We start from the raw sequence: 10,398 nt of genomic DNA on the forward strand, positions 1-10,398 counted from the left end.
TCAACTCTGCCACGGATCTAGAAGAAAACACCTGCTGCACAAACTATCAGCATCCGTTGCCTGCCCTTAAGGACTTTGTTTAAAGACTTTCACCAGTTCGCCGAAGCGAACACTGAGGCCAGTTAAAGACCGCCATACACCGACTCCACCTGCCCGGCTGCCGCCGCCTTTCAGTGGGTCACCTCGTCTGGAAGACGCGCAGCAGCTCTCCCCTGGAGTGACGCGAGGACCTGGACCTCCCCGGAGAAGTCTAATCAAGTCGGCAAAAGTAGGCAGAATAACATTTTCTAGTGATCAGAGTTGATGTCGTATAGCGAAGCTTTAATGCCAAATTTATAAATTCTAATTCACCGTTCAGTGCGCATCCACGCTTTAGACGGTCACGTATTTCCACCCACTATCATCCATAATTAATCATTTACATCACCTGAACATACACCACTTAGGTTCCCTTTCATTTGTTCACTGCCCTTTATATGTCATACTACTTCCTGTATTTACTCATCATTTTATTAGTCTAACTAAATTATTTTCATTTATCGCCAAGTCATTGTCTGTGGATAATATTTCATGAGAGAAACAAGATCAATGTATACAGGATAAACGGTACAGATTGTGAGATTGATTAAAGTGATGACATGTTTTAACACTCATTTAAGATTTAATTTTCTCCTGAATGGAAAATGGTGCCCCTTTTACTTTAACGAGTGCAAAATCCAAATTCTAAGGTAGTTATGGGGGGGTAGGTGTGTGCTCTATGTTGAATAAGAACTGGCATAACAGTCATAATATTAAACTACTATCCTGTTCCTGCTCACCTGATGTCAAGCTACAATCAACAGCTACTGTATATATCAAATGCAGACTGCGCTTTTTAAGGAGGGACTTCACATCAGTCATTATCATAGCGGTCTACATCCCTCCACAAAAAAATACAGTACTGCCCTACCTTATCTCTGCAAAGACCTGAACAACTTACAGACCAGTAATATGTCTAATATGTCATATTGACTGAACCACAGAGGAAATGAGGACACTGGATCATTGTTATACAGGATTCAAAAGTGGCTACAGAGCAGATTCCCTTCCCTCACTCAACAAAACTAAGCATCGGAACCATTCTGTAGAGATCAAAGTATTATGTAAACAAACTCCGGTCCAGAAATGGTCAGACCAATCAGAAGCCACCCTGCAGTCTGCACAACATGATGCCGTCTGAAGCATGCCCCAGGACACCACCACCATCGTCACTGATGACATAAATGACACTGAGTCTGTGCTGGATTTAATCTGTAAAACTACAGAGGCAACTGAACCAAAAGTGCTGTCAAATCATTTCATAGTCAGAAATCAGGGATTACCAGAACCATCCGGTATGAAAACAGACGCACTGCAGTTTACAAAGTAGGACTGCAATCTGGAAACATGGACAGCAGCCTACAATGTAAGAAGAGCAGTAAAAAAAAAAGCAAAAAGGAACTACAGAAAGAAAGAGGAACTTCAATTCCAGGAAAGCAATCCCAGAGGCATGTGTCGAGGTCTAAGGAAATGACAGATTGCAAACTTGCACCCCGCTCCTTGTCAAGTGTCCTTAGCAGGTGAGTTAAACAATTTTTATGCTCATTTTGAGGCCATCAGTAGTCAACAAGCAGAAGCAGCTGAAGCAGAGATAATGGATTGGTGGGTGCTCCTCTGACACCTGTCTCCCTCTCTGAGCATGATGTCCCGAGGCTTTCAAACATGTGAACACCAAGAAAGCAGCCTGACTAGATGTTATCAATGAGCTTGTCCTCTAACAATGTGCTGACCAACTAGCACCACTGTCCAAAACAATATTCAATGGGTCATTGGCTCAGTCTGTCAGATATGATAATGACGGCACATGTAGATTCAGCAGCCTGTAGCTCCTTAAATATTTGCTTCTCTTTTTGCTGTATTTTTATAATTTTTCTACGATAGAAAAGCACTTATCATAATCGAAAAGTTGTGTGGGATCTCCACCATACAGCATACTCCGAGTGACCAGTCAGATCAGAGGGGGAAAATGAAACTGAAAGCGCCGGACGAAGAGAGGGAGGAGGCTGACCCGACTTGGACCGAGAGCTGTTCCTCTACTAAGCCTTCTAATAGCTAATGTCCGGTTGCAGGAGAGTCAGGTGGATGGGGTGTGATTGAGGATCAGGACACAAGACTCTGATGCAAATTCAAAAATTGCACTAAAAGAATTGAATAATGCCATCAGCAGCAACATGCCCAAGAAACTGGATGAAACCTTTATAGTAGCTGCTGATTTTATCAACTCATCCTTCAATGCCAAAGATATAGCAGGATCAAGGACAAATAGTAATTTCATTTTTTTTTTAATTTCTTTGTTTAAAAGATGACTAATAAATCTACTTTCTACCTAGTTCACCAGTCCACCATCATTCCTGTGCTCACGGAAAACAAAACCAACCTGCCTGAATGACTATTACCCCACCTCACCTCTGTTTCGAAGTGCTTTGAACGACTGGTTAAGGATTTCATCTGCTCCTCACTAACCACCACTACCACAGTTAGACTACCATCCCAACCCCAGGTGTGGGCAGAGGACATTCTACCTTCAGGATACAGGGCCTCTTAATGAAGAAAAAATCTCTTGAGTATTGAAGCGCAAAATATGACAACAGAGACCTTGGACTGTCGAGCAGCTGAAATTGTATATCAAGCAAAAATGGAAAAGAATTTCTCTTTAATTCAGAGTGCGTGCATGTTAAAAAAAACAATAAAGTTGATCAGTTTATTTTGATAATCATAAAAGACACGCTGCGTCCCCTGAAGAGACTTATCACATACATCTACAACTGTTGAGGGATAAATTACACAATAAAGCCACAGGCATATTTCCATTACAACAGAGGTGCTGAGTTTATCATTATTTCTTTCTTTATGTGTTCAGGAGTGAACATGATGAAAGAGCGCTTACGGGAGCAGCAAATTATTGTCTTTGTATTCAATTAAATACAGGTTGAAAAGGATTTGCAAATCATTACATTCTGTTCTTCTTTATATTTATATTTTGAAATTGATGTTGTACCTTGGGCATTTATCCAAAACAAGATCTATAATGCTGGCCAGAAGCAGAACAAAGTTTTAGGTGGTGTGTTCTATATGTCAGAAACAAATATTCTCATGGCCATGACCATCTTCTTTTATCTGAATTATTTACTGTTTGAGCTTAATGTATTTATTTCTTGGCATATTTAATTCTGCTGTGAAGTTGTTTCATTAATGTTAAACATGAGCTTGATTACATGTAGAACCAAAACTAGGGCCCCCTCTGCAAGCCAGATCTGGGAGGGGAGCATGCCGATGACCATGGGGCCCAGTTGGGCACAGCCAGATGGAACTATGTGGATCTTTTAACAGAGATCTTGTGTGGGGTGAGATTTTCAGTCCTGCAAATAGTGATGTCCTGCGCTCTAACAAGCGTTTATAAAAATGAAATTTTTTTTTTTAAGAAACTCCTTTAGCTGCGCGAGTCAATAGAGTCTTATTACAGCCAGATTTTTATTGCAAAACCCTTTACTGGTGACAAAAAGGTGAGTAAGCACATTTTGATTTAAGAGCAGCTCACTTTTTCTCCTCAGTTACAAATATAATGAATATTTTTGTGTCTGCAGGTCAAGGGCTACCGCTACCTAGAAGAGGATAACTCAGATGAGTCGGATTCAGAGAGAAGTGAGGAAGATGATAAGGAGGAGAATGAGGACGAAGAGAATGGGGCAGCAGAGGACAGAGAGGAAGGAAGTCAAGACACAGGGGTCCAGGAATCACCCAGAGCCAGGGGGAGAGGTGCTGAGGGTCACTGCTGCAGACGGGAAGGTGCTCTTGTGATGGAGGGAGGGAGGGAAACGCGTTAGGTAAGGTGAGAGCGGAGAAAAAGGAGGACAAATGAGGAGATGCCAGTTAGAGTACTGGGTGCTGTTGCACTCATGACTCAATTTATATATATTTAACAGACAGTTATATATAATGTAACTACAACATTTTTCTGCCAAAACTTAAAATGAAAAGCTCTAATCACCTATACATAACATAATATATTTACAACAGTGATCCAGAAGAAAGGGTACAGTACAGTGTTCAAAGTTTGTGGCTCATATTTGCCAATCTGCCAATAATTATAGGGACAGAGCAGCAGCTCCTTCTGTGCTTCATTAAGTAGAAAACATTTACATAACAAAAAAAAAGAGAGCACTTATCTGGTAAGAAAGAACTGAAAGTGAGAGAAAAACAGAATGAGGAATTGATTTTCTAAGTTTATTTTCAGGTTGAAGTGTGTTTTGATAGTGATTTTTTAGAGAGCTTAATCCTTCTGGATGTTAACAGTGTGAGCAGCCTTGGCAATATTTGTTCTTTTGTCTTTGTTTACTTTTAACTCCTTCATTTATGCACATTTCTTTGAGAAAACAACCCAACTCAAGTTATTATTAGAAGCTCAGGCATGTATCTGTTGCCGGATGTATCTCTGTTATGGGAGGAGTGAAACAGGCTTTTTTGCAGAAGTTTAACATGAATGTATATTTCTGTTTTGAGATAGTTCAATATACATGACATCTATAACACGTATGTCCGAAGAGGGATCCCTTCTCAGCTGCTCTTCCTGAGGTGTCTACCATTTTTCCCCCATTAAAGGGTTTTCGATTTGAGGGTCAGAGGGATGTTATTTGCTGTAAGCCCACTGAGACAAACTGATTTGTGATAATGTGCTTTATAAATAACATTGACTTGACTTAACTTGGCAATAGGTACTTGTGATCATTAATGTATGGCCAATGCCAATAAGGCATGCATTGTCCTAAAAGTGGCCTCAGGAATAAAATTATGCGACTGTAACTGTGGACTATATAAATAATAAAGTATTTGTCAACACAACTATAAAAAAGATTCAAGAGTTCAGCTTGTGTAGCTGAGTACAATTACATGCACAAAATATTGTGGTTTTTGCCCTCAGTCCAAAAGGGCAGAATTCCTATTGAGTTGTTTTCAGGCTAATGAAAATGTTAACGTGCCCTAACATTTTATTCATTCATTGTTTGTAACCTCTTGTCCTCGGTCACGGTGTCCTCGCGCGGGGACTAGAGCCAATCCCAGCTGACACTGGGCGAAAAGCGGGGTACACCCTGGACAGGTCGCCAGATTATTGGAGGGCCAACACATAGACAACTTTTCATGCTCACAATCACACCCACAGGCAAATTAGACACCAATCAACCTGACCTGCATCTCTTTGGAATGTGGGAGGAAGCTGGAGAACCCGGAGAGAACTCACACAGGCACCAAGAGAACATGCAAACTCCGCACAGAAGGGCCCTGCCTACGGACCGAACCTTGTTCCAACCCAGGGACCCTCTTGCTGTGAAGCTACAGTGCTAACCACAACACCACCATGCCGCCCAACATTTTATTCATGTCAAAATATTGATAAGTAGGATAACTGGCGTCACAAGTCATTTTGCTTGTAATGCAGCAAGATAGTATTTTTCAAAGTTTTCCAGGGAGGGACTTGTGCGAACACAGCTTCTCTCAACCAGCTTCTGTGTCATTGTGATAGTTGTACAAATTAAAAAACTCATTGATATCCAAGTCTTTAATATTCTTTAAAAGTATGTGTTTTTCTTCTGCAGAAATGTGGCCTTTTCTTTTGGGCATGCATATTTACACTTCCCCAACAAACTTTTTGCTTTTTTGTTTGCGCGCAACACATCCATGTCAATGCACAGAAGTAACTACAAACAGGCAAGAGGCTGTGTGTTGCAAACTGCAGCTAACATCCAACTTTACATATTCTGAATGCACTGTACAAATGTCCAAAGAATGCTCCTAAAACCCGAATAACACTGAAATGTCCCCCAAATTAAACTGAAAATGCTACATTTGGAGAAAGGCCTGATTCAGAAAATCCAAAGGGAATATGCTATTTACATGACCTGGGTCTGTGTAATGGTTATTAGTTGAATTTTCCACATCAAAAATAGAAATAGAAATTGATCACTTCAAGCAAAACACACCAGAGCCACATCCTGGAAATCTCCAAAAGGACCTAGCTTAAAAGCCTGGCTTGCAGGCCTGTCACACTCTATTGCCGTTGAAAAACTTAGATTTATAATTATAGGTAAATTTTCTACTTTGTACCTTTGATAAGATATGTGTTTTATGAAATTTCAAGAAGGGGAGAAGGCTACAGAAGTCTGCTTGTCTAATTGTATCAATAATTGTAAAGGTAGCAATTTGATTCCCTGATTTAGACCTTTGAAAACGCTCAATGTCTTGGGGTATTATCTATCTACCTGTCTCAGTGATATTATTAAGATGAAACCGTGCTATGAGTGTTCTGTATTGTGCCTTGTTTTCAGTTTTTTGTTGTTTTTTTTTGCTGTACAAAAAACTCCCGAATTAAAATACTTAGAAAATTGAAAAAATTGGATTAAATTTTCTAAAACTGCATTTTTCATTTGTCAAATCAATGTAGAATTAAGATTTTGAAGTCGTTCTTCTAATTATCTATTTGTGAAATGTTGGAATAGGAAAACGGAAAATTGGGAAATAGTAAATCTGTATAGTAAATCTAGTAAATCTGTAAATAGTAAATCTGTTCTGTATAGATGCTCCAGCAGCTTCATGATAATAGTTATCATCTATTTTTGTTATTGCCATTTTGTTTAATATTTATCTTTTTCTGTTTGTTTTACGGCCCTGCGATAGTCTGGCGACCTGTCCAGAGTGTACCCCGCCTTCTGCCCAATGACAGCTGGGATTGGCTCCAGCCCCCCCGCGAACCTTACGAGGACAAGCGGTTACAGAAAATGAATGAATGAATGAATGTTTGTTTTACATGTTCAAAACACTCATCCATCCATCCATCCATCCATCTGAGCTGATTAAATAAAATCTCTCTCTTTGTCATCAGGTCTCTTGCATGCTCCCTGACTGTGCAGCTGCTCCATGCAGACCCTCACATCTCAACTCAGGACATTCCCTCAGCCTTCCTCTGCATCAAGCACTCAGCATTTCCAACTGTTTTGATAAACATTTTTCAGTACAAGCTTCTTCATTATTTAGCTGTTGACTGATATATTTGCACAGGTGCAAAGGGGACAAACAAAAAATACAATTTTAGAAAATTGAGTCTAATTTTCTATAAAAACTGATAAGTGATAAGTGTTACACAGACTGAACTGTATCAAATGTGTTATTTTGCCATTTTAAGAAAAATAGTGGAATATATATGTTGTCCTGGTCTCAGTAACAATGTTAACTTGCTGCAGGTATTATGTTGAACATGGGTGGTTGAATAGTAAAAGACATTTTTCTTTGACCTTGCTAAAAAAACATGAGGAAGGATCTGAAGGACAATTCATGAGGACATATGCTGTGTATGAGTGACAATGTGCGAGCATGAACCGCTACATTATTTTTGAGTCACTTAAGTGTCGCTCAAGCAGTTTCTGCTACTTGTCCCAAAGCACTAGGGGTGATAAAATTAATTGTTTCTAAGATGCACCGCAATACGAACATGGATGATTCTGCACTGATGCAGTAACAGCACATAATCAATCGATTATGTGCTGTCACTGCACTGTCACATGCAGTATTTCCTCTGCAATGTTACAAGCTTGGCGGCACGCCAAGGAGATCCCCGTGCCAGGCGCTGCTGCTGTATTTTTTGTCCTTAGGAGGTAGAAGCTTATTTACTAATCCTCCCAAGACTCCTGTTTTTCACTCCCCTGTCCAGGTGTCCTCCCAACGACACATTTATCCCATATTATAGAGCCCTTGACATCGAGGCTTAATGTCCACGGGGGGGCCAAGGGTCACATCCGCCCAAATAGCCTATACTTCTCGGTATACGTCTCAGTGCTGATGTACTGTGGGTAACCTCACTTCCGGTGCATCTTTGTCTGTGCCTCTGGTAGCGTCTCTGAGCTGCTCCTACGAGCAATTCCCAGCTAATCTTTTAACTTGTTCCTTACTTCGACTGCTTTTTATTTGTCTGTGACTGAAAGCTCACAGAAGTTTTATTTAATCACTCACAGTTGTCTCCTCCTCTCAGCGGTTTTTCTTGTTTATTCACAACCGCTTACTCACTGTTAGCCCGTTAGCTTCTTTAGCATTAGCTCTGGTTAGCGATGGCTTCTCCCTGCTCCTCTCCCTCTTCTGCTCTCTCCTGCTCAGTGTGTCAGATGTTTAGTTACTCCTCTGCCTCCTTAAGTGATAGTGGTACCTGTAACAAGTGTAGTTTATTTGCTGCGCTGGAGGCGAGGCTTAGTGATCTGGAAGCACAGCTCCGCACCGTGGAGAGATAGATAGATAGATAGATAGATAGATAGATTTTATTGATCTCAAAACTGAGAAATTGGGGTATAGCAGCGCCATACAGTATGAATAAAAAGAATAAAGAGCAAACAATATTAATAGAATATAAAAGGAATATGCTTAAAAAAACTTAAAACTAAGAAACTATACATATATACATATATACAAGTGTAAAGTGCGGAACAGTATCTGAACAAATAAAAATAAAGTCAGCAGTGTAGAGTGACATGGAGCTAAGACCAGAGTTTAAAGAGCAGACAGAGAACTCACCTCTGTCTGCTCTTTATTGTACAGATGAATGGCTTGTGGCAGGAAAGATTTCCTGTATCTGTCCTTTCGACAGCGAAGCTGAATCAGTCTGTTGGAGAAGGTGCTCCGCTGTCGGTCCAGTGTGTGGTGGAGGGGGTGCTCAGCATTGTTCATGATAGCGAGCAGTTTTTTAAGTGTCCTCCTCTCCACCACAGTCTCCACGGTCTCCAGCCTGAAACCCACCACAGAGCTAGCTTTCTTTATAAAAAAAAAACCACTCTGTCACCGCAAGTTTTTTCTCCATTTAGGAGGGCTCTATCTGCTCGGTAGCACATTAGCTGCTCCAGTTACACGGCAGAGTTTGGGACGTTGTCATTTAGCCTTGTTTCAGTGAAAACAAGAATACAGCAGTCACTCATGTCGCACCGTGCAGACCTCAGCAGTTGTATTTGGCCCATTTTGTTGTCCAGAGCTTGCACATTGGCTAGGTTGGGCGAGTGGTTGGGATAGCTGGCCCAGATGCCCCACTCTTGCCTCTCTTCGGGTCCCTCTCAAACCACTTGCGACATCTCCTGTTGCCACATAATCACTCGTTCTTTCACCGTCGCTCAAGCATAGAACTCACCCCTCCTCCCCCTCAGGCGATTGTTGAGACGACCTGATCGAGTCCTGTGACTGGAGCATGGCGGCAGCGTGGAGACGGGAGACACTGCTGCTTAGCTTGGCCTCTGTTTGTTTCCTTTTGTGCTTTGGTTATGCCACACACCCTCTCTCTTTGCATGCTGTTCCTTGGCCTGCTGCTTGCCGCTTGCCACAACAATGGCTGAAGACCACAATGCTATGGCTGGCATGATTTGGGCCACAATGTAGCTTGGGAGTTTGTTTAAATTGTTAACTCAATTTTACTGGTCATTAAACCTGTGAGGTTACCTCCCTTATGTTTTGTTTCAATTTTTTTCTTTTTTGTTTCTTTCTTTTCATGTGGTTCATGGTTTATTTTATATTAAGTCTCTTTTGAATAGTCTCCTTTTTGTGCTTCTTCTTCTTTTGGCAACTTATACATGCTGTTAAGTTTTGATTATTTTGAGCAATTTGCCATTTTGTTCACGAGTGGCTGGGATGACCTTATTTTTTTTGGGATCCCTTCACACCCCTTCCTGACGCATCTCCCCCACTGGTGGAGCTGGTGGTCGAAGAGCAGAGGGTGATGACTGTTATATTATTATAATCATACCAATTTACTATATTATTTCATTAATATACAATCATTGCTTATATATACTTATTATGATATATTTAATGCATTGACACCGCCTTTTTCTTCTCTTTGACACACATCACATATACTACTCCTTACCCCCACAAACAAACCTCTGTAGAACCAGTAACTACAGTACAGTAAAGTACTACAGAGCCCCTCTGGTGACATTTATTAAAAAAAAAGAAAAAGAAAAAAAAGATATATATCCTGCGTGGCTACAAAATAATTAAATGGTGGCCACGAGATAATAAGTTTGGGTTTCGTGAGATGAAAACGGACTAAAATCACCAGTGGCCAGTTTGTTTAAAGATGAGGCAATTTGGCAGTAAAAATGTAGGCTTGCTTATAAATGATAAAGTTCTGTCGGCCCATTTTTTAAAGAAGCAATACAAATTTGGTGTAATCTGAAAGAAGCCTTTATATAGGCTACCAAGTTAAAAGCTTGGGCAAAATAATGCCGAAATACTCTTATTTAATGGATAAAAGGAGACTGACGGTAGTGATAGACTGTTAGTTTATACCACAGCGCA

At 40.6% G+C, this 10,398-nt stretch overlaps 1 protein-coding gene across 4 annotated transcripts in view; it reads left to right on the forward strand.

Moving 5' to 3' along the window:
• Window positions 1-9,545, forward strand: part of unc93b1 (unc-93 homolog B1, TLR signaling regulator) — a 28,756-nt gene extending 19,211 nt beyond the window's left edge. Inside the window, exons 13-14 of one of the 4 annotated variants that reach the window (XM_042485089.2) lie at window positions 3,663-3,907; window positions 6,953-9,545. In XM_042485089.2, coding sequence (XP_042341023.1) covers window positions 3,663-3,902 — 240 coding nt within the window. In that variant the 3' untranslated portion in view covers window positions 3,903-3,907; window positions 6,953-9,545. Of the gene's footprint in view, window positions 1-2,408; window positions 3,487-3,662; window positions 5,637-6,952 lie in introns of those variants that run through there. The other 3 variants (XM_042485088.2, XM_042485090.2, XM_088075311.1) reach the window with 3 other exon arrangements.
• The last annotated feature ends 853 nt before the right edge of the window (window positions 9,546-10,398 follow it).

The sequence above is a fragment of the Plectropomus leopardus genome, chromosome 3 (genome assembly GCF_026936395.1).
Source record: "Plectropomus leopardus strain MGB_pleo_1.0 chromosome 3, ASM2693639v1, whole genome shotgun sequence".
Taxonomy (NCBI): domain Eukaryota; kingdom Metazoa; phylum Chordata; class Actinopteri; order Perciformes; family Serranidae; genus Plectropomus; species Plectropomus leopardus.